We start from the raw sequence: 23,979 nt of genomic DNA on the forward strand, positions 1-23,979 counted from the left end.
TTCAACTCACTTTAAACAGACCAAGCTGTGTAGCTAAAGTGACAGAGGATTGAGACAAACCTTTTACCGCTGACAGAGGCGCTTTACAATGGTTAGCCTTTATTCATGCAGCTAACAGTTTTATCCCAAAATTAAAGGAAACCATTTCTACAACTGCATAAAAAGGGTTAGCTGGAATTTGGCTTGCATATACCCAGTGAAGTCACTGGTCCCAGGTGATACAGAGATGAAACAAATCCTCCTGGGCAAGTTGTACCTGTTTGTCTGCAGTTCTATTCTCTACAGCCAAATGTATAAAGCTTTTCTGAGTTGTCAGAAAACAGGTGATGGAGAGCTAAAGTTACTCTGGAGAGCTTATTGTAGGGAAGGGTCCCCCCCCCCCCTTTCACACAGCACACAAACCGAGCTAAGGCTGTCAATCAGCTAGGTGTCCCTCCCTTGTCACCTTTTATCTTTGTGTGAGGAAAACTTGTCAGCAGCAAACTCAAGCTGATAGAGGAACAAAGCAACAGACAGAAATGAGACTTGATACTCTTAATTGAAACAAGTACATACTATAGAGGGATATGCTTTGTTCAGATTTTTTCCTTTTGGAGCTGAAGAGGATAGGTGATGTAACTGGGTGGTCTGTGCATTCTACAGGGATACAAACCTGGATTCCATAGCAGAAAAGGTGAACTCTTTCTCTACATCGTCACTTGATGCAGATTGTGGTGCACTGCTTACATTTCTGCCGTGGGGTTCCTCAACCTCAATCAGACCCTCTAGATCTGCTTTGCTTTACTACCACCATGCCCACAGGGTCTCCATCTACAATGTAGGTGGCACTTCAGCCTCTCGTTCTTGAATGGGGGGGGGGGGGGGACCGCTGGAGTGGGACCTGCTTTCTCTGCTACAGCCTGAGCCTAGAAATGGGGATAGCCATGGTTCAGATGAGAGCCTGCGCCGGAGCGCCGCTTTAGTGCAGGAGTAAGATATTTTTACTGGCAGGTGTTGGCTCACCAGAATTAAAAGCGCTAAGAGCTGGCTGATGTACTTCAGGGGATCAAGTCATCTAGACATGTCCAGTATTGTGCAAAATTACACAGGCACAGCTCTGGTAGGTCTATATTCTGCCATGTCCTGGCTACACAGCCCCAATACTGGGTGAGCAGTTTTAAAAAAACAATATTATTATTATTAGAACTTGGCAGCAATCAGAAAATACATACCTAGAAACACATGTTCAAATAAAATTAATACATTTAACTCCTACCAAATTGAGTGGGCAACTTATTTCACCATACACAATTTGTAAAATTGTTGACAAAGCAAGTTATCTCCAGTCTGAATATCTGAATGCTTTCAAAGCCTTTACAGGTTATCAGTTTGGAGATAAAGGTGAGCTTCAGCGCTAGAATTATTGCTTTCACTCTAAGGCCCAGTTCATACCTGAGCAATGCTTCTGTATCGGGTTTTTAGCACCAGCATAATTCATGTGAATGGGTCTCCCCTTACTTCAAAAAAGTGCTCATGTACCAAATTTTGGTATTGAACTAAGCAGTTTTTTGGGGCGGCTCTTTCACGTTTATCACATCGAAAACGTGAAAACCGTTTTAAAAACATAGCTCGGGCAATGACAGGTACTCTTGAAGGCAAGATCAGGGGTCTATTGAACCCCTTAATCCCCCCAAGGCAGTCGGAAGTAGCACTGAAACTGGATGAAATCCTCAATGCCCTTGGCCTCGTTTGTAACAGATGAGATGGGGGAAATGGATGTTCCTCCATCTTCTCCGTGGGCAGCTGGCCCAATGGTGATGGTGGTGGATGGGAGAGCCTGCGAACAGCAGCAGAAAGCCCTGCAAAAGTGACTGGGCAGATGTAGAATCACTCTGAAAACATTACAAAGCTGATCACCATCTCTGCAAGACAATACCAGGATCATGGCTGCAAGCTGCCTCTGGTATAATCGCGTCCATTAAGTACTGTATACAGTATATGCTAGATGGGAAGCAGTTAAAATGACCAGGTGACTATGGAATTTGAATATTACACTCAAGTCAGCTTGTAAAACAAGATGCTGTGTACTTATATTTTCCCGCCACCTGTGTATTGATACTTTGCTGTGCTGAAGATCCCTGGCCACTGAAGGTATGTGACAATTTTATGTGTGCCAATCACCTGATCTGCTGCCACACGTTGTGGTTCCTCCCACTGGCTTTATACTGTGTAGTTACACAGGAGCCAGCAGGGGGAACTTCCCCCCCCCCCCCAAACTAGCCACTGGTCCCTATCCAGAGCTGGAATGATGAATATTCTTCTATAAAAAAAAAAAAAAAAAAAGATATTCAAAAGTAAAATTTTTGATACATTACCTTAGACCTTAATCCACTTTGCATTGTATGCAGAGCTTAAGAACACACTGAATCTTTACCAATTTTAATAAACAATTTAGAAATGATGTTGAAAGGTGTCTTCCCTACAAGTAATCTGAAATTGATTAACTAGTGAGACGTATACATTTGCACATTACTCAAGTGGCCTTGTACCTGTGGACAGCAAAGTTTTAGCATATAGCTGGCATTTTAATCTGCAGATATGTTGACAATATGTGAATGCAGCACAGGAATCAGAGCAAACCTGTCTCCCAGGTGTGACAGGAACGCAGGAGCAACAGACCACGAACTTGGATGAAACAAAGAGTGGGATTCATCCAGCTTTCTGATACTCCTGAGAAATTTGTCCCCACCTTGAGCATTTCCATAGAAACAGGTGCAGAGTTATACAATGAGTCTTCTGTTCTAGTAAGAACAGGTAGTGGGTAGAGGCTGAGGAGGGGTACTAGTTACATTCTGGAATTAAACTGCTGATTTCTCCTAGGGAGCCAAAGGACTCGGATATGCCAAGTACAGTAATCACAATGTACAGCAAACATCTAACAGCAAAGAGAAAAACACTTCAAGTGCAAGTAAAAGTAAGATTGAAAAAAAAAAAAAAAAAAAGTAGTCCTACAAGGATTCTTCATGTCAAGAAGTTTTAGTTTATTCCATAACAAAATCTACAATTGATAATGCAAAACATTTTAAAATGCTCATTAGCTACATCTGTAGCTACAAACAAAAATGTTTACAATGGGTCCACATGGTCAACGTCTTCCTGTCATATTGGCATATAAATATAAATACTGCAAAATATATATTTAAAAATATCTCTGTACAACATCAGAAGGAAATGTAGGCTAATAAAAAATAAAAACATAAAGGGGAACATCCGAGAACAGGAATATCCAGTGGCTTTAGTCAGTAATGATGAGCTCATCCACCCCCCAGTCTTCGTAACTGCCATCAGGAAGATAGCGTCTGATGATTATAGGGATCTTCCTGGCTCTGTAGGAGAAGAAAAAGATAAAATTATGTGTGTAGACACACTAACCTACCGACTTTCAAGAGCTTTCAGTATGGTTTATTGGCTTTATATTCAAGTAATATTCACAGAGGAGAAAAAAAAAAAAAAACATTAACCACTTGCCTACTGGCCACTTTTACCCCCTTCCTGCCCAGGCCAATTTTCAGCTTTCAGAGCTGTCACACTTTAAACAATTGCACGGTCATGCAACACTGTACGCAAACAAAATGTATCATTTTTTTTCTCACACAAATAAAGCTTTCTTTTGGTGGTCCATAGATAGTGTGGCTCAGTCCCGCCCCTCACCCCTATCAATCTGCCCTGCGAGGGAGAGAGCGGAGGGATCCGCTGCTTTCAGACAGCACTGAATCGAGATTTGGCTCAGGTAAGTGTAAGGTGAGCTGGAAGGAGAAGCTACACAGACGGGTTTTTTCTTCATTGTAATGCATTAAAAGAAAAAAAAAAAAAAACCCACACCCTTCTGCCTTTAGAACCACTTTAGTGCCCCATTCACATGTGTAATTGGGGCCATCTTCAATCAGCTGGGAGACAGAGTGGGGGGTTCTCTGCAATTGGCTGCAGGTGGGAAGCCCTATTGAAAGCAACGGGAGGCTGACAGCTCCTGCAGCTCATTGCAGACAGCACTGCCACAAAAAAATAAAGTGTTTACGTAATGCAGTAAGTGATACCACAACTTCAGTGCTTCAAGAAAGATCATATAAATGTCCTTTAAATCCAGTAAGTGATACCACATCTCCTTTAAATCCAGTAAGTGATACCACATCTCCTTTAAATCCAGTAAGTGCTCCAACAGCTATTAAGTATCAAAACCAGAAATTAGGTCACCTGGTTCTGCCCAACACGCTACATCATAGATCACAAGAAGACGTGATCTATGACGCAAGGAGCCGGGTGACAATTTTGCTGTCAGGTCCATATGACATACAGATCTGACATCAGGGAGTTTTACACACAAAGGAGATTTGGCCATACTTCTCTGGTAAAAACAGATCTAGGAAACTCATTAGGGGGAAGACGTATGCCTTCACCTACTTTTGAGGAATTCAAACAGGAAAATGAATCCCCTATCTTGCTATGGTGTACCCAGTTATATAGTCTCCGATGGTCCCTGGAAACCTTACTAGATTGCGTAGGAATCCTTGTGGTTCTTAAAACACCCCTTGCTATAAAATTTTAAGCAAAAACATTTTTCTTTTCCTGGCAGATTTTCAATTATAGGGGGAAAAAAAAAAAAAAAAAAAAAAAAACAATGAAGGGAAGTGCATAAAAGCAAGGTTTGAAGAACACAGACTTTCAAAGGGTTCTTTGAGCTAAGCAAAGCTCTGGCATCTTTAACATCTCTAATGGCTTCTCGGGAAGCATCAGAAAATAACTTTACCAGCCACAATCTGGAACTCAAGAATCACATCATTAGAAGAGAAGACTTACCAATGTTCCTTTAGTAACAAACAACTGGCCGCTGCCCCCGCCTATAAATTGGCCTTTACAGCAAGAAGCACATGGAACTGCAACCCATGTAAAACAAAAGCAGATTCCCAGCTCAACTTGCCAGCCAATCTGCTACCAACTGAAATGCCCTGTTGGACAGTTTGCTTTAAGAACAGGGGTTTAGTTAGTAAGTGCTTCCATTGTGGAGGCTCTCAAATTCATAAGAGTTAGGACTGCATAAATATTGGAGTGCCTTGGAGCAGCTGACGCATGTTTTTGCAAATGTGTGCTAACTAAACCCCTGTTTTAAACGCAAACTGTTTGGTTGGTAGCAGATTGGCTGGCGAGTTGAACTGGGAAATTTTCTTTGATTGGTTTTACCAATGTTCCTGCAGATTCTTCACCCTAAAATCTATGTTCCAGGCAACACAAGTTATTGCAATAGCAGTTTCAAAGAAAACAAAAAAAACTCCCAAACTTGTTTAAGAGCCGGTTCACACTAGCGCAACTTGTCAGCCTGACAAGTCGCGCTCCCTCGCGGTCCATTGACCACTACAGGACCCGTTCTAATAGGAGCGACACAAGTCGCTCCGACTTAGAAAAGGGGTCCTGTACTATTTCGGGGCGACATCGGAGCGACTTGCATAGACTTCCATTATGTGAAGTCCCTGCAAGTCGCTCCGAAGTCGTGGTGCATGGTAATGCACAAGTCGCCCCCGAAGTAGTAAGGAGTCGTATCGCCTCAGTGTGAATCGGCACTGAAAGGCTTCAGAAAAACTGAACAGGAAGAAAAAAAAAAAAAACACTAATGCCCCGTACACACGTACCGAATGTCGGCCGAACGATCGGCGGTCTTGTCCAGTGCTGTCCTGTCGGCTGAAAAGTGCTAAAGACTGCACACAAATTTTGTCGGCCAACAACAGCCGACTGCAGAAGTGATGTCATGTGATGGTTAACTTTGTGTCTTTTCTTTTCTGAGCATGCCCAGTCTTGCTAATCGGCTGTTTGCCTGCCGAATTCTGTACTGACTGGCGAACAATCGGCCGTTCTGGTGACGGCCAACAAAAATGTCTGCACGCCAGATTCTGTTCGGCCGAAAAGTCGGAGTCGGTTGTCGGAAGCATCATACTAACAAGCCGACAATCGGCCGATCATTCGGCGGCCGAATATTTACGGCCGACAATCGCTACGTGTGTACGGGCTCTTAGTCTATTTCTAAACATCAGTTGGCTGTCTGTTAAGTTGGTCCGGGGGGGGGGGGGGGGGGGGGGGTGTATGAACGAGCACAAACAAGCATTCAGATTAGGAGCTTTGACTATTCTGTCTCTTTACTGCCTGCATGCTTTTTCCAGGTCAGTGACTCGAAATACACTAATGCCAGAGACTGTCATTGAACTACCAATTTTAGGTTAGAGTCAGCATTAGCTTTCAATACAAAATTTCCCTGGGAACCCATTGCAGCAAACATAAGACACACACACACACAAAGGGAGATTTATCAAAACTGCTGTTCATGGCAACTAAACAACTTCAACCTTTCATTGAACAAGCTGAAACTGATCAACTAATGCACAGATGCTTCAGATGTCCAGTTTTGATAAATTCCAGATGAACCAGAAAAATGCCTTGCACAATTCTACCAAACCAGAGTATTTAGGAAGCAACCTTCACAACTACAACAGAGTATCGACAGATTAGGTGTATTCGGAAACCCAACTACTAAGGGGGGGGGGGGGGGGGGGGGTTGAGCGAGTTTTTCGGCTGTTCTGTTTTTCCTTTAAAAAGGATGCCCTGAAAGATGATCCCGGCATGGAAAGAAGCTATAACTGAAAACCTCTAAGAATCAAATAGTGACTTGTTTCATTAAAAGGACTTAGCGAAACTGAAGCTTTGTGAAAATACAGTAAAAATTACAAGTCATTTCATCCCTTTATATATTTATATTCTTATTATACAAGATTTTATATTGAGCAGCGCTTTGCAAGATGAGATTTAATTGATGAATTGTATTTCTTAAATTATATTAGCTGGCCTAAATAAAATACACAAGGAAAAGGTATATCTGAAAGACTTACTTTAGTTCCTTCATAGCAATAAGCAGAGGGTCAGTTTCTCCTTCAAGCTCCACCATAACAGGTGCACACATTCTACAAAAACATAAGAACGTTTACTTAAGAAGCAAAAGCAAGTAGGAGTACGGCATTGTCATTCAATAGGAAAAGATGCATGATTAGCGGAAAGGTGATTTCAGCTGCAAATTATTAATATTGCAGAAGGGTTCAGGTAAGTATACATCTGAGGTAGGGGAGGATTGGTTGCCTTAAATCGTGCACTTTCATGGCAAGCAGATTGTAGCATAACCATTCTGGAACAGTGACACTATATTAAACCACTCAATCAGCATGACAGCCAGGAAATTAGCATTTTCAGGAAAGGTAAATAATGGCAACCTACAGTACATAATTATTTAGGGCCTTGAAAGGTCCCATTTAGGTTACGAGAACCTGGAACTGCAGAGGAATGTGGGCACCTAGACCTGATTAAATTCATACTTTTTTTTAATTAACCTATACACGTTTTTCAGTACTTCTAAGATCACTCAACATCGCCAGAACTGGAGATGTGGTCATGTTCCCACCTGCTTCAATACTAACTATGAGATGCCTGGCAAAAACACTGCAAATACAGAAAGATACCTTCCGATCCTGCTAAAAATCCAGCAAGCCGACAGCCCTGCCACTTGCTTTACTAAAAGAAGTTCCTCATTTACAGTTTTGCATTTCCTTGTGTTAGTTTAAAAAACAAAAATGCATAAATCATAGATTTAAGCCCAGTTCAATCATGCAGCTTGGAATTTGCAGTGATTAATGTGCGTTTCCTGCATTGCATCAAAAAAATGCACTCCGTTCATTCTAACTGCTGCGTGTGTGTATGTATATTAAAGACAATGCCTAAGATCGGTTAGCAAAGCGCAGTGTGATCTGCATAATCAGATCACATGGGTATGAACACCCATGCGATCCATTCTGGTGCAGCAAAAAAAAATCCACGATTTTGGTGCAATTTAAGCCACACAAACTAATGGCTGCAATCGCATTCGATTTGAACAGGAATGTGGTGCGATTCCGGTTTGAATCACATGCCATTCCCACACCGGTGTGAACCAAACCTTACATATTACTAATTAGTGTTACTCTTTAATTGAAATGTTCAATAATGTGTCTTTGCACAAATGACATTTTACAATACATCTTGCTATATCAATGTGCAACTTTAATGGAATAGATTTAACACACAACAGTACTTAAATTCTATGTCATGTGCTCCTACAAAATATTTAGTAATATTTCCATCAGTTTCTCAAAGAAATGAAGATGGCGAAACGTCTCCAGTGGGACACAGCAATGAAAACATACAGTGCATCCGGAAAGTATTCACAGCACTTCACTTTTTCCACATTTTGGGTTGTTACAGCCTTTTTTTGCGACATTTTGGGTTGTTACAGCCTTTTTTCGAAAATGTATTTTCCTCAAAATGCTACAACCAATATCCCATAATGACAACAGGAAAGAAGTTGGTTTAAAATCTTTGCTAATTTATTACAAAATACGGAAAAATCCCATGTATATAAGTATTCACAGTCTTTTCTCAATACTTTGTTGAAGCACATTTGGCACCAATTACAGGCTCAAGTTTTTTTGAGTGTGATGCTAAAAGCTTGGCACACCTATTTTTGGGTAGCTTCTCCCACTCTTCTTTGCAGGACCTCTCAAGCTCCATGAGGTTTGCCATTTTCAGATCTCTCCAGAGATGTCCAATCAGGTTCAAGTCCGGGCTCTTACTGGGCCATTTAAGGACTTTCATAGAGTTGTCCTGTAGCCACTCCTTTGTAACCGTTGCTTTGTGCTTGGGGTCATTGTCCTGTTGGAAGATGAACCTTCGCACCAGTCTGAGGTCCAGAGTGCTCTGGAGCAGGTTTTCATCAAGGATGTCTCTGTACATCGCTACAATTACCTTTCCCTCAATCCTGACTAGTCTCCCAGTTTCTGCTGCAACAAAAATATCCCCACTGGATGATGCTGCCACCACCATGCTTTGCTTTAGGGATGGTGTTGGCCAGGTGATGAGCAGTGCCTGGTTTTCTCCAGACATGACGCTTGCCATTCAGGCTAAAGAGTTCAAGCCTTAATTCATCAGACAAGAGAAATTCATTTCTCATGGTCAGAGTCCTTCAGCTGATTTCTTGCTAACGCCAGGTTGGCTGTCATGTGCCTTTTTACTGATGAGTGGCTTGTGTCTGGCCACTCTACCATAGGAGGCCTGATTGGTGGAGTGCTGCAGAGATGGTTGTCCTTCTGGAAGGTTCTCCTCTCTCCATGGGAAATACTGGAGCTCTGTCAGAGTGAGCATGGGGTTCTTGGTCACCTCCCTGACTAAGGCCCTTCTCCCCCGCTCAGTTTGGCCAGGCGGCCCACTCTAGGAAGCCCTGGTGGTTCCAAACTTCTTCCATTTACTGATGGGATGCCACTGTGCACATTGGGAGCTTCAATGCTGCATACATTTTTCTGTACCCTTCTCCAGATCTGTGCCTCAATACAATCCTGTCTCGGAGGTCTACAGACAACTCCTTGGACTTCATGGCTTGGTTTGTGCTCTGACATTCACTGTTAAACATGGGACCTTATACAGACAGGTGTGTGCCTTTCCAAATCATGTTCAATCAACTGAATTTAGCACAGGTGGACTCCAATCAAGTTGTACAAAGGATCAGTGGAAGGATGAACCTGAGCTTAATTTTGTGTCATGGCAAAGGATGTAAATACTTCTGTACATGTAATTTTTTTTTTTTTTTAATAAATTTGCTGAGATTTCAAACAAACTTCTTTTACGTTGTCATTATGGGGTATTGTTTGTAGAATTTTGAGGAAAATAATGAATTTAATCAGTTTTGGAATAAGGCTGTAACATAAAATGTGGAAAAAGTGAAGCACTGAATACTTTTCAGATGTGCTGTATGATTGTTCATATACAAGCAGAATACATCATAATTAGGCTGATTGTTCAGTGTTTGGAAAATAAAACATCATTTAGTTATCACTTGATATACTTGTGTGCCAACTTTTGATGTCCCTACATACTTACGCTATCTGTAGTGCTCTGGTTCCCAAAACACGTGCCCTTTCATATTTTGTCATGTAATTTGTTGTGATTCTTTTCTGGTTTGCTTGTTGTCCTTCACCAGCTGGTAAGATTGCAACATTCTCCTGGTCTTCCTAAAATTTCCAATTAAAAAAAAGAAAAAAAAACTCTGATAAACTCATTGGGGTGGATTTACTAAAGGCAAATAGCCTGTGCAACAAGTGCAGTTTCTCCAGAGCTTAGTAAGTGAGATGGCGCTTCACTTTACAAAGAATACTCAATCACATGCAAAGGGGGAAAAAAAACACGCAGTTTTTTGCTTGCACATGATTGAATGATGGAAGTGAGAGCCTCCCCTCATTTACTAAGCCCACATCCCTTCAAAGTACAGTCTATTTGACCTTTATTAAATCCACCACATTGCTTTCTGTACCTCCTAAAATACCACCAACAGTGGATATTTCACAACAGTACCAATTGCCTGCATATGTGCGAGCCAAAAACAGTTTTAAAGGTTGACTTACTAAACGAACAGTCTGTTCACTTTACCAAGTCCATGTTAATAAATTGATAGCTCACCTTTACAGGAAAAAAAAAAAAAAAAAAAAAAAAAAAGGGGTAAAATACCAGACACTCTCCCCACCCCCCTGTACTTACCTCCGGTGTTGCCAAGCTGCCAGCATCCCCACCACCGCTCCAGGGGCCCTCTTTTCTCCTTCTCCATGCACAACTTCCAGGAGGTCAATTCTAACTGGTCAATGCCATGACACTGACAGTAATACAAAAGGGGGAGGAATAAATGGACTTTGAAGGCACCGTAATAAAAAAAAACACAACACTTTATTTTGGATAAGTATTAAAACCACAAAAGTATGTATCGACCGATCAACATGGGCAATTTCATTGATCAGAGGATACAAATGATAGGTGAATGGGGAGGACCTCACCACCTAGAGCATACAATGCAACAAACAATATAAGATTGCATTTGAATGGTATACAAAGGAGAAGTAGGGCGCTATACGCTGCACACAGGCCGCACCACGGTGCAGGCAACGCAGAGCGTCCTGTACAATATAATAACAGCTTCCAAAAGGAAATAAACCAATATATCCAATTGCTCTACATGTTTCGCCTGGTGTTCAGACTTCATCCGGAGCGGTTTGGAATATAGATTCCATAGGAAGATGTTGCTGGAGCCAACCAATAGGCACCAGAAGAAACCAATCTTGTAATTAGTAATCACGAGGGGTGACCTGTTGAGGTAGCTGGAGGAGCACGCACTGCTTATGGCCAGATTAAAAGAGAATCAGGTAATCACAATATAAAGTATGCCTGTCCCATACATAGCCGGACGTAGGGCATAGAGTAAAATAGCAGGCAGTTCCTCCAAAATGAAAAAAGCATGCAGCGCGTCCTCCAGATGCTCCTCAAGGACACAGATCAGTGACCCCGGATGGGGAATGACCACCAAGGTCCGGCTATGTATGGGACAGGCATACTCTATATTGTGATTACCTGATTCTCTTTTAATCTGGCCATAAGCAGTGCGTGCTCCTCCAGCTACCTCAACAGGTCACCCCTCGTGATTACTAATTACAAGATTGGTTTCTTCTGGTGCCTATTGGTTGGCTCCAGCAACATCTTCCTATGGAATCTATATTCCAAACCGCTCCGGATGAAGTCTGAACACCAGGCGAAACATGTAGAGCAATTGGATATATTGGTTTATTTCCTTTTGGAAGCTGTTATTATATTGTACAGGACGCTCTGCGTTGCCTGCACCGTGGTGCGGCCTGTGTGCAGCGTATAGCACCCTACTTCTCCTTTGTATACCATTCAAATGCAATCTTGTATTGTTTGTTGCATTGTATGCTCTAGGTGGTGAGGTCCTCCCCATTCACCTATCATTTGTATCCTCTGATCAATGAAATTGCCCATGTTGATCGGTCGATACATACTTTTGTGGTTTTAATACTTATCCAAAATAAAGTGTTGTGTTTTTTTTTATTACGGTGCCTTCAAAGTCCATTTATTCCTCCCCCTTTTGTATTTCTGACATTCAGGACGTGGCACATGTTTCTTTATTTTATTACGCCCCTGTCTTTTGCTGCACCAGGGATAGGCGTAGATATTCTATTTAATATGACACTGACAGTGCTGACCAATCAGAATCCATCTGGTCCACCCCTGAAATGCTGATGGAGATGAGGAAAAAAAGCAGAAGTACAGTGAGGACCAGGGGGTGGGTAGGGTGGCCGGTGTTGGTTCACCTTTAAATTTTTTTTTTTTCTGTAAATGTGAGCTAATCCTTTAAGCAAGATAAATCCAGGTTCACTCTAAACAATTATGGGGGAAAGAGAAAACAAATTTAATATTTGGTGAAAATCTTTACAATGAGGGGCATTTAATAATTCTGAGTACAGCAACAGCCCCCCTCCTCCTCCTCCTCCTTCCACCGCCAGACCATTCACAAAGCACAGCGTGCTGCAGGGAATCGGTTGTGAAGCCGCAAGGCTTCACTGCTAGTTTCCCTTACAAGGAAAAGCGGCGACAGCACCCGAGAGCTGATTGAAAAATTGACTGGAGTGCTGACATTGTGGGATCCCTGGACAGATTGACTGGAGTGCTGACATTGTGGGATCCCTGGACAGATAAGTGTCCTAATATAAAAAGTCAGCAGCTACAGTATGTAGCTGGACAGACAACGAATAGCACTGCAAGTGTATCACTCCAAAGACATGCTGGTAGGTTAATTGGATCCTGTATACAAATTGGCCCTACTATGTATGTGTGAATTAGGGACCTTAGATTGTAAGCTTCTTGAGGGCAGGGACTGATGTGAATGTGCAATGTATATGCAATGCGCTGCGTAAATTGACAGCGCTATACAAGAACCTGTAATATCACATTTTTGTTTCAATATTTAAATTAAAAGGTTTTCCAAGAAAAAAAAAAAATCAATAGAATTCCAACATTGAACAGTACGTAATATCCACAAAACTGATTACATATAAAGTAAAGAGCAAAATAAAAAACAGCAATCCTCACATTGGTAAAGGGTTAACCCCTCTGAAACAACTTTCCTCAGCACACACCTAAGGCCCCTTTCATATATGCTGTCCGTTTGTTTTTCATCCATCCGTTGACGGATGAAAAACGGACATCAATGTATCTCTATGTAAAAACGGATGATCATCAGTTAACATAGTTTTCATCCGCTTCCGTCAAAGTCCGTTTATTTGAACGGATGAATGCCCTATTTTTCATCCGTCAAAAAAAAAAAAAAACGGATCGGACGAAAAACGGACAACAACTGATACATTTTGACGTGACTGAACTGATGAACTGAACGGACCGACCGTATGTGTGAAAGGGGTCCAAGGCCCCTTTCACACTATCCGTCCGCCGGACGGATTCCGTTTTTCTCAGCAGGGGATCGAGCCGCCGATACCCCGCTGAGCAGCAGGATGACAGCTGTGTCTCTGCGCTGTGTGCGGAGACACAGCTGTCAGTTCCCCATGCATCTCTATGGGGGAAATCGGAAGGGAACAAACCGTCAGTCCGTTCTCAACCGATCCCATCCAAGCCGCTGGATGGATGGAAAATAGGGTTTCCATCCGTCCAGATTTGACGGATCGGATGTCAGCGGACATGTCTCCGCTGCCATCCGATGCCCCATAGGAATGCACGGGGGGACTGTTCAGATCCGCCAAAAAAAAAAAAAAAAAAAAAAAAAACGACAGGCAGTTCTGAACGGTCCGCCTGTGTGAAAGGAAAGGGGCCTTAAAAACATAACAGAAAAACGTAATTTTTTTTTTCTTCAATCAACTGCTTTAGAACACGTTTTCACATGCTATATAATTGGGAAAGGAGCCTAAAGTAGCACTGTAAGGGCTCTTTCACACAGTCCGCCTCCGTAGGCGGATCCGTGCTGCTCAGCAGGGATCGATCCGCCGATCCCCGCTGAGCCAGCGGATGACAGCTCCGTCTCCGCTTGCAATGCGGAGAGGGAGGTGTCACAGCTCCCTATGGGGGATCGGATGAGAGCGGACCGCCTGTCTGCTCTCATCCGATACCTGAACGGATGGAAAAATAGGGTTTCCATCCGTCCGGATTTCACGGACAGGATCGGATATGGATGGCAGCGGAGGTGTCTCCGCTGACATCCGCTGCCCCATAGAGCTGCATGGAGGATCCGATCAGATCCGCCTAAAAAAAAACTGACAGGCGGATCTGATCGGATCGCCCGTGCGAAAGGGCCCTAACAGAATTAAACCGGACCAGTTCCTTAGATAAGCATCTGCTATGACTGAAAATCTGTCTAAGGCCCCTTTCACAGATACGGTCCGTTCAGTTCATCAGTTCAGTCACGTCAAAATGCATCAGTTTTTCATCCGTCAGTTTTTCGTCCGATCCGTTTTTTTTGACGGATGAAAAATAGGGCATTCATACGTTCAAAAAAAAAAAACGGACATTGACGGAAGCGGATGAAAACGGATGTTAACTGATGATCATCCGTTGTCATCCGTTTTTACATAGAGATACATTGATGTCCGTTTTTCATCCGTCAACGGATGGATGAAAAACGGACAAACAGACAGCATGTGTGAAAGGGGCCTTAGACCTGTGGAAATCTGCCGCAGTGGGCTGCCGAGAAGTACAGGTGCAAGAGGTCGAAAAACACATAAAAAACGTTTGCATAGACTTTGTTCAGCCTGATTTGCATCCAATAGTGTTGCTAATCTGCTTGATACACGTCACCCATCAATATGTATTGTTTGTAATTATATATCCACGTGGAGGCAGACCTATGTTCAGTGCATATTCTGTCTCCATTAGCCAACCTCACAGGGTCACAGGGAGTGCCCCAGTTTGACAGCCAATGGAAATGGAGGGGGCTTTACAGTCTCTCTCCCCCTCTGGCTGTTTTCAGCCTCTCACTGCACCGTTAATAGGTTATGAGTGACAGTAAAAGGGTTAAAAGAAGCAAACTACCCACTTTATAGCCTTGATATGCCTTATAAATGCTTATGATTAAAAATAGGAATTTTAGATGGCTGACCTCCTCAGCATTGTCCAAGTCATCAAGTCCTTCATCCTCTTCAACATCATCAAAATCATCACCATCAAAACTGGAAGACAGAAAAACAGATTGTGATGGGAAATTGAAAATATTTGCATTCTCACAGGAACAGGAGGGGGAAGGGAAATTTTTACAAAGAGGACATCTGTTCTGGTAATAACGGTCTTAGAAGGAATATCCCTCAAACTTCTGAAAACAGGAATGGAAGAATAATCTCCCCAATGGGACCCAGTCTGCAAGCACACATTGACAGGAGTCACAACCATTCCCCACACTATCCAAACTAGTGTTGATTTTACATCAAATTGTAACCACTTCCTTACCGATGGTCGTCATATGAGGTCCAGGGCATTAAGTGGGGATATCTGAATAATGCCTGCATCATTCAGATATTTTTTCAGCCGGCGATTCCCTGCATCATAAGAACAATCATAGCAGCTGTTCAGCTGCTTGATTGTTCCTACAAGCGGCGGCGGGGGACACCCCCCCCCCCCCCCGGTGCTTCTAACAGCTCGCCTGTGCGTTCGGCGAGCCAGAGAAGGAATCCGCCGGCGGCGGAAGTACACCATAGACACTTCGGAGGACCAGATGGTCCCCAGCAGTCTCTATGACTCTTGGAGGCCCGGCTGCAATGTTATGACATCACGCCCGGCCGTTGTCAATACTGCCGTAATCTTGGCTGGATAGCCGAGATTTTTTTTATTTTTATTTCAGGCTTTTCTTTGTCAGAGAGATCTGAGGTCTTATTGACCCCAGATCTCTACATAGAGGACCGGTCAAGCACTATTCCTATTAAAAGAGATGTTTGCATTCGTTATGTAATAAAAAAAAAACAAAAGAATTTTTTTTCAAGGTGCCCGCGTGCTTGCACACAGAAGCGAACGCATTCGTATGTTGCAGCTACATATGTAAATGGCTTTCAATCAATCCATACATGTGAGGTATCGCTGCTATCCATAGGGCGCGAGCAACAATTCTAGCCCAAAACCTCCTCTAACTCCAAGCTGGTAACCTGTAAACATTTTAAGTGTTGCATATAGAGATTTTTAAGTACCAAAGTTTGGCGTCATTCCACGAGTGTGCGCAATTTTAAAGTGTGACATGTCAAGTATCTATTTACTCAGCGTAACATCTTTCACATTATACAAAAAAATTGTGCTAACTTTAGCGTTTTGTTTTCATTCATAAATCTTCCCCCCCCCCCCCCCCCCAAAAAAAAGAAAACACGTTTGAAAAATTTCTGTGCAAATACAGTGACATAAAAAGTTGCAATGACTGCCATTTTATTCCCTAGGCCTAGGGTCTGGCTAAAAAAAAAAAAAAAAAAAAAAAACACACACAACACACACAGTTAAAGTATAACTGAAGGCATAACTTTAGTTTTAGATAGAGCGAAGAGGGCTAGAACACCTGTCTGGTTTGTGTTGCTACCTAAAAAAAGGATAAAAACTTTATTCCAATAAAGGTCAGGGGACAATCCAAAAAGTACTAGTCTAGCTTGGATTTTCCACTGACATTTATAATAGAAATAAAAGTTGTATCTGGACCTATTAGTGCCGGTTCACACTTGTGCGATGCGGGAAGGCTGCGAATATGCAGCGTGATCCCACATCGCATCCGCACCTCTGGCAGTTCACACTGCCATATGCGATACGCAGGGGGTGTCAAATGTTGACACCCCCAGTTTGATCGCATATCACAGTGCAATCTGACAGTTCGCACAGAATCGGATCGCACAAGTGTGAACCACTGTGCGATCCGATCCTCATGTGGCTGAAAAAAAGGGTCCTGTGCGAGTTTGGTGCGGATACAGTGCAAATTCAGCCATACAAAGTGTATGGCTGAACTCGCATCCGCACATCCAATCGCATGTAATGAAGGAGCAGTGCGCTCCGAATTACATGCAATCTCGCAAGCCGCACAAATATGAACCGGCACTTAAACAATGGCAATGGTGTGGCACTCAGTTTCTATTTTTGTTACATTACACATCAGAGGAGACTAAAGATCCTCTGGGATGTAGAAGCCTCCTGCCCAGGAACCAGATTTATTTACATTGTTATATTGAAGCCAGAGATAGCAGTTAGTCTTTATCCCTTCATAAAGAGGTAACGCAAAATAGCTTTCCTCAGCATTTCAAAGTCGCATCAAAGTAGTGCAGGAACCTTTTCAAAGTCACATAGATGGGAACGGGTACCATTGATTAGCTGCACTAGTGGAAAAAGAGCTTAAGGCCATTTTTACACTTGTGCGGCCTAAAAGTCGCAATTTTGACTGGTCCAATGCCTATGACTATCAACACATCAAAGTCGGACCAAAGTAGTGCAGGGACTACTTTGAAGTCGTTGCAGCTTGAAGTCGCACAGATATGAATGGTACTCATTGGAAATCATGGCGTGTGACCTGTCATACAACTTTGCAGTCCCAAATCACAGGACCAGACGCACAAGTGTGAAAAGGGCCTTAGTCTACATTTCAACTATTGCGACTTTGATGTGAATTTGATCCAACTTTGAACTAGCTGGATCAAAGTCGCAGCAAAAGTTGCATCAGGTACCTTTTCAAGGTTGTAAATAAAAGAAATATCAGCGCACAGTAACACAGATCAGAAATTTGTAGCTGCTGGACACTCAGGTCAAACTAGAACACCCGTATGCAGAATTGAATAGAAAAAATAGTGCAGCGCTAATATTCAAACATGAACAAATGACCCAAACAAAATGAGATAAAAATGAGAAGAAGATAAGTCCATGCAATGCCCGTGGAGTAAGGGTGAGGAAAGGGGTCCTGAATATAACAGTTGGTGCTCTTAGTGCACTGATATCCACCACCTTCTAAGTTGGCCTCTCACCTTAATAACACTTGGATTAAGCATGTAATTCCTCTCTCAGAATGGCTCCTCGATAATACATCCTCTTAAAATGGCATAACAGGGAAGCCCCAATCAGAACGCTGTAAGCCTGTGACCACTTCCTGGATCAGCTCAACTCATTCACATGTAATGGGGAAACATAAAGGGCAGACCCATAGTGTAATACTATTAACTTCTTTATTGAAATAGCATAAAAGACAGCCTCTTACTTTTGTGTGGATAAAAGCCAGCGATAAAGTGACAGATAATCTTGTCTTGGAGAGTCCTGCGGTTTACCGCTGAAGAAGTCTCCGCCCATTGGGAGACGCCACGCGTACGGGGGGAAGGTGGAGCTACCGACGTCACCCGCTGCCATCTGGAGTCTGGTGAGGTCCGAGCAGGACTCTCCAAGACAAGATTATCTGTCACTTTATCGCTGGCTTTTATCCACACAAAAGTAAGAGGCTGTCTTTTATGCTATTTCAATAAAGAAGTTAATAGTATTACACTATGGGTCTGCCCTTTATGTTTCCCCATTACATGTGAATGAGTTGAGCTGATCCAGGAAGTGGTCACAGGCTTACAGCGTTCTCTGATTGGGGCTTCCCTGTTATGCCATTTTAAGAGGATGTATTATCGAGGAGCCATTCTGAGAGAGGAATTACATGCTTAATCCAAGTGTTATTAAGGTGAGAGGCCAACTTAGAAGGTGGTGGATATCAGTGCACTAAGAGCACCAACTGTTATATTCAGGACCCCTTTCCTCACCTTTTCAAGGTTGCTGATTTTCTAAGTCGCATCGATGGGAACGGGTGCCATTGAAATTAATGGGCTGTGACTTTTCATGTGACTGTGTGTCCAAAGCCGCATGACAAGTCACACTAGTGGAAATAAAGCTTTAGTCTACGTTTCCACTATTGCAATTTAGAGTGCGAATGATGCAACTTTGATCCAACTTTACACTCTCTGGATTAATCGCATTAAAAGTTGCAGGCACCTTTTTAAAATGGCCGATTTTGAAAGTCGCATAGATGGGAACGGGTGCCGTTGAAATTATTGGGCTGTGACTTGTCATATTGTTTAGTCTACGTCTCCACTATTGTGATTTAGAGTGTGACTTTGATCCAACTTTACACTCTGGATCAAAGTTGCAGGTACCTTTTCAAGGTTGCCAATTTTCAAAGTGGCATAGATAGAACGGGTGTCATTGAATAGTTGCACCAGTGGAAATGTAGGCTTAGTGTGGTTGCCTGTCATATGATGATTGTAAACTGAGCTGAGACCCCCCCAGCACTTCCAGCTACACTGAGTTCCAGTTGCACTGCAGAGCTGAACGATTAATCGTTAAAATCGCAACCACAATTAGCCCCCTCCCCCCTTCACAAATGAAAACTGCATGTCCTCGATTCTTACAGAGCCGTTCTCTGCTAACTCACAGCTGTCAGAAAAAGAAAAAAGCCCCGGCAAATGTTTATTCACATTGTTAAGGCTGCCAAGATAACTATAAACAAAATGCTTTAGGCTCCTTTCACACGGACGGTGCACCCAACGGAGTCCGTTCTGCTTAGTGGGGGAATCGTTCCGCTGATCCCCGCTGAAAAGCGGATGACAGCTCCGTCTCCGCGTGCAGAGATGGAGCGGTCAGATCCATGCTCTCCTCTATGGGAGATCGGATAATGAGGGCAGATCTCCCCTATGCTTTGCCTTTATTTTTAAAAAAAAAAAAAAAAAAAAAAAAAACACTTTTCTTGGCAGAGATGTCTTCATCCACATCGATCAATGCGAATGGAGGAATCTGCTATGTTCTTTTTTTTCATTCAGCCCACAGGCTGCATGGAGAAAAAAAAAACCCTTACAATATATGCCAAACAAGGACAAGCAAGGTACTGGTACGTCGCTGGACTTTGAGTGTTCATACCAGGATCATGGCTGCAGATATAGGCCCCTTTCACACAGGCAGACCGTTCAGATCCGCCTGTCCGTTTTTTTGGCGGATCTGAACGGTCCCCCCATGCATCTCTATGGGGCATCGGATGTCAGAGGAGACATGTCCGCTGACACCCGATCCGTCAAATCTGGACGGATGGAAACCCTATTTTCCATCCGTCCAGCGGATCGGATGAGAACGGACCGACTCAGCGGGGGATCGGCGGCTCGATCCCCCGCTGAGAAAAATGAAATCCGTCCGATGGACGGAAAGTGTGAAAGGGGCCTTAGGCATCTTGGTATCGTTTTTTTATAGCCAGCGGTCGGCTTTCATGCAAAAGCAATCCTAGCAGCTAATTAGCCGCTAGCCTGCTTTTACAAGCAGAGGGATGGGGGTGGGACCCCCCACCCCCTTCCACGATTTTCTCCTGTTCCATCAGGTAACCCGAGACTGCAGCCGGTGGTTTCGTCAGCTGACCATAGAGCTGATTGGGGACCAGAATGGCTACAATCATCTCTATGGCCTAAGATACTGGAAGCTACGAGAAAGCATCTTATCACACCAATCTTGGTCAGATGCTTTAAGGGCAGAGGAGAGATCTAGAGTCTAAAAGAACCCAATTAAAAAAAAAAAAAAAAATCACTACTTGCTATCAGAGGATATTTAAATTCCCTGTGATAACAAAGATGATTAGATAAAAAGGAAAGATGTAAGCGCAAAAAAAAAAAAAACAAAAAAAAAAAAAAGCATCCCTGTTCCTCGTGTTTGTGCGCAAAGGCAGTCTGGTGTCACATGTAAACAGCAATTGCAGCATGCACGTTAGGTATCGCCGTGAATGTCAGATCATGGGCAGTAATTCTTGCAGTAGACCTCCTCTGTAAGTCTAAAGTGGTAACCTGTAACGGCTTTCAAAAATGTACGTACTTTGTTGCCGCTGCACGGATGTGCCCAATTTTAAAGCATGAGAAGCAGCAGAATGTATTTTGGGGTGTAATTCCACATATACACATGGCATGCGTGAGTAATAAATCATTTCAATTACAATTTTGTGAAAAAATAAATAAATGATATATAGAGATATAGATATACACAAAGACACACTTTTGTCATTTTTCAAACATCTGTGACAAAAAAAATAAAATTAAATAATCAATGAGCTCAACATGCCTCAGGAAATTCCTTGGGGTGTCTATTTTCCAAAAAGTGGTAATTTGAGGGTCGGGGGGGGGGGGGGTGTTGTATTGCCCTGCCATTTTAGCACTTCATGAAATGAGATAGGCAGTCAGAAAGTAAAAGCTGCGTAAATTCCAGTATTCACACCATAGTTTGTAGACGCTATAACTATTGCTCAAACCAATAAATATACGCTTTTTTTTTTTTAAATCAAAGACAGCTAAATACATTTTGGCCTAAATGTATGATAAAATGTAGGTTTATTGGAAATTTTTTACAACAAAAAAAAAAAAGGGGGGGGTGGGGGGGACAAATTTTGTTAAGGTGACTGCATAATTACCAGTTGAAATCACACAGTCCTTAAATGGTTAACAGCTTTCTGCCTGCTAACGGACAAATGACGGCGGAGTGGTGCAGCTCTTGTTCTGGGACGCCATCATATAACAGCGCACCACAGCCTCTCCCATGCGCCCGCCGTGCAGCGATCGTGGCCGCGCCATGTTACTAGGACACGGCACGACCCCGATCTTGGTAAAGAGCCAATAACTTGGCTCTTTACCCATGTGATCGGCTGTGTCCAATCATAGCCAGTCACATGTAAATGAGCAAGTGCCGTTTATCGGTTACCTATCAGCGGCTCCTCCTACAAGGGGAACCTAGAAAAAGGCAATCAGTGCCCTGATTACAGAAAAGCTCAAAAAGGTGCCCACAGTCAGTGCCCGTCAGGGCCCCCTATCAGTGGGGCATATTAGTATCTCCTCATCAGTGCCACCTCATCAGTGCCCATAAGCGCAGACTAAAGTTACTTTTCAAAATTTACTCACAGAAAAGAAAACCTTTTTTTTCCCCAAAAATTTCTGTCTTTTTTTGTAAGAAATAAAAAACCCACTAAATACAACCAAAAGAAAGCTCTATTTGTGTGAAAAAAATGATAAAAATCTCATATGGGTACAGTGTAGCATGACGGCACAATTGTCAAAGTGTGACAGCGCTGAAAGCTGCAAATTGGCCTGGCCCAGGAAGGGGGTGAAAGTGCCCAGTATTGAAGTAAAGAGGAGTTCCAGTCCCCTGTGAAAAAACATTAGCAGCAATAAAAAAAAAATAAAATTGTAGCTGCTGCCTTAAAAAACAGCCACTCGCCTGTCTCGCGATCCAACGGTGTGCTCATCCCAGTCGGTTTCACCTGCTGTCTCCTTTCCTCAGCTATGGGCACCCGGGTGTTACAGCTGGGTGCCCACTGAGCATGTGCGAGCAGCACTGTACATTGTGAATGTTGGATGCAGTCTTCTGGGACCTCATACGTGTCACAGAAGACTGAGGGAAGGGGACTTCTGCTCAGATTGCCAAGGTGGTCGGCGTGGAAGTGGGAGCGGGTACCCTTCAAAATCGGGTATTTGTCCCTCTGCTCCTCAAAAGTGCCAATTCCTCAATAGGAGCGAGGGACGAGTTCTTAAAGCAGGACTTTTGGGTAGAGCAGTCCTGGTGACTGTTGTCACTGAAAGTTAAGATAAAAATTCCAAATTTTGAGTAGTAACCAGAAGAGGAATGAAGGGGAAATCTTCCAATGGGGACACAAGTTGTGGTGACAATCAGAAACTTCTTCACTTTGGAGGGATTTCCTCTCACTTCCTATTGTGTCTATGAAACAGGAAAAGTAGGAAATCTCCTCAAGGGGGCACAGAGGGAAAATAAACCCTGCCAGGGGTAATAAACTTCCCTTATTCCATCCATATAAAAGTCCTGGTTTTAGATTTTTTCAGTGATATCCATAAACACAAACACGAAAGGCGAAGACGTTCAATGACCTAACGTACAGGAAAGGGAATGGCCAGACACATGGCTAGGTAGCGGCCGCATGTTTCATTCTATTGTTCTATGTATAAAGCAGAGCACACACAGCTTCCCTCACACATGGCGCTAAATAATGCCCCGGTAATAACATGCTCACTTGTCCTCGTTATCCGACATCACGCCGCCGTTCAATCAGCTCTCCTCCGTCCAATACTTCGAACGTAACTAGCTGCTTCCCAGGAACACCGGACACACTGGAACCGGAAAAGGAAATGCATAACCACCATGCCCCACCCACAGGCTTCACCTGGAGCAGGAAACGGAAACTACGTCTACTTTATCGGCCCGCCTACTATAAAAAAACTTTATTCCCGCCCCCGTCTTGTTTCCATAGGAACAGAAAACATCTGCCGGTACCGGGGCTTATCTAATCGTCAGAGTTTACTGCGTACCATTCCGGTGAGGTATGAGTGGACAGCACAATCTTTCTAGATGTTTCTATACAGATTCCAATTGTTGTTCCATGCTATTGGTGAATTTATACAATTTCAGTACATTTTGCACTAATGAAATTTCAGGGCCCCATAGCATTATATATATTGATGGGGCCCCTACATTTTCCCACAGGTACTATTCACATTGCAGCCTTTTACACAGCTGCCTTTTCCTGGGAATTTGGTTGAGCTATAGGCTGGAATCGCACCTATACCTTCTCCGCCTCATGTGTTTTCCTTTAACCACTTAAGCCCTGGAAGATTTTACCCCCTTCCTGACCAGGGCCTATTTTGCGATTCGGCACTGCGTGACTTTAACGGACAATTGCGCGGTCGTGCGATGCTGTACCTAAACGAATTTGACGTCCCTTTTTTCCCACAAATAGAGCTTTCTCTTGGTGGTATTTGATCACCTGTGCGATTTTTACTTTTTGCGCTATAAACAAAAAAAGAGCGTCAATTTTGCAAAAATAACAATATTTTTCACATTTTTTTATATGAAATTCCCCAAAAAAATGTAAAAATCTAAATTTTTTAACATTTTCGGCCAATTTGTTTTATGCTACATATGTTTGGTAAAAAAAATTGCAAAAAGCGTATTTTGATTGGTTTGCGCAAAAGTTATTACGTTTAGTAACAAAGGGAAAGATTTTTGTCATTTTTGTTGGTTTTTTTAACGCGTAAT

General features: G+C 42.9%; 1 protein-coding gene across 2 annotated transcripts; it reads right to left on the reverse strand.

Annotated features, from left to right (window-relative positions):
* Window positions 1-3,225: 3,225 nt before the first annotated feature.
* POLR2F (RNA polymerase II, I and III subunit F) lies at window positions 3,226-23,011 on the reverse strand. Of its 2 annotated transcripts, XM_082266123.1 has the most exons (5): window positions 22,958-23,011; window positions 15,038-15,107; window positions 9,976-10,106; window positions 6,909-6,980; window positions 3,226-3,365 (listed from the first exon to the last, which is right to left on the reverse strand). In XM_082266123.1, the coding sequence occupies exons 1-5, from the start codon at window positions 22,975-22,977 to the stop codon at window positions 3,275-3,277; spliced, it is 384 nt and encodes a 127-aa protein (XP_082122249.1). In that variant the 5' UTR covers window positions 22,978-23,011; the 3' UTR covers window positions 3,226-3,274. The 2 variants fall into 2 exon arrangements, with proteins under 2 accessions (XP_082122249.1, XP_082122250.1); XM_082266124.1 differs by lacking the exon at window positions 6,909-6,980.
* Between the last annotated feature and the right edge of the window lie 968 nt (window positions 23,012-23,979).

Source organism: Pelophylax lessonae (assembly GCF_965119305.1).
Source record: "Pelophylax lessonae genome assembly, chromosome: 8".
NCBI lineage: Eukaryota > Metazoa > Chordata > Amphibia > Anura > Ranidae > Pelophylax > Pelophylax lessonae.

What these genes read in the sequence shown, in the direction of transcription:
- POLR2F (XM_082266123.1), bottom strand. Translation starts at nt 22,977, where the DNA reads ATGTCGGATAACGAGGACAA. An exon ending in ATGTCGGATAACGAGGACAA is followed by an intron (nt 15,108 to 22,957) that starts GTGAGCATGTTA and finishes TCTGTCTTCCAG; the next exon opens with TTTTGATGGTGATGATTTTG. An exon ending in ACCAGAGCACTACAGATAGC is followed by an intron (nt 6,981 to 9,975) that starts GTAAGTATGTAG and finishes ATGTTTTTGTAG; the next exon opens with AATGTGTGCACCTGTTATGG.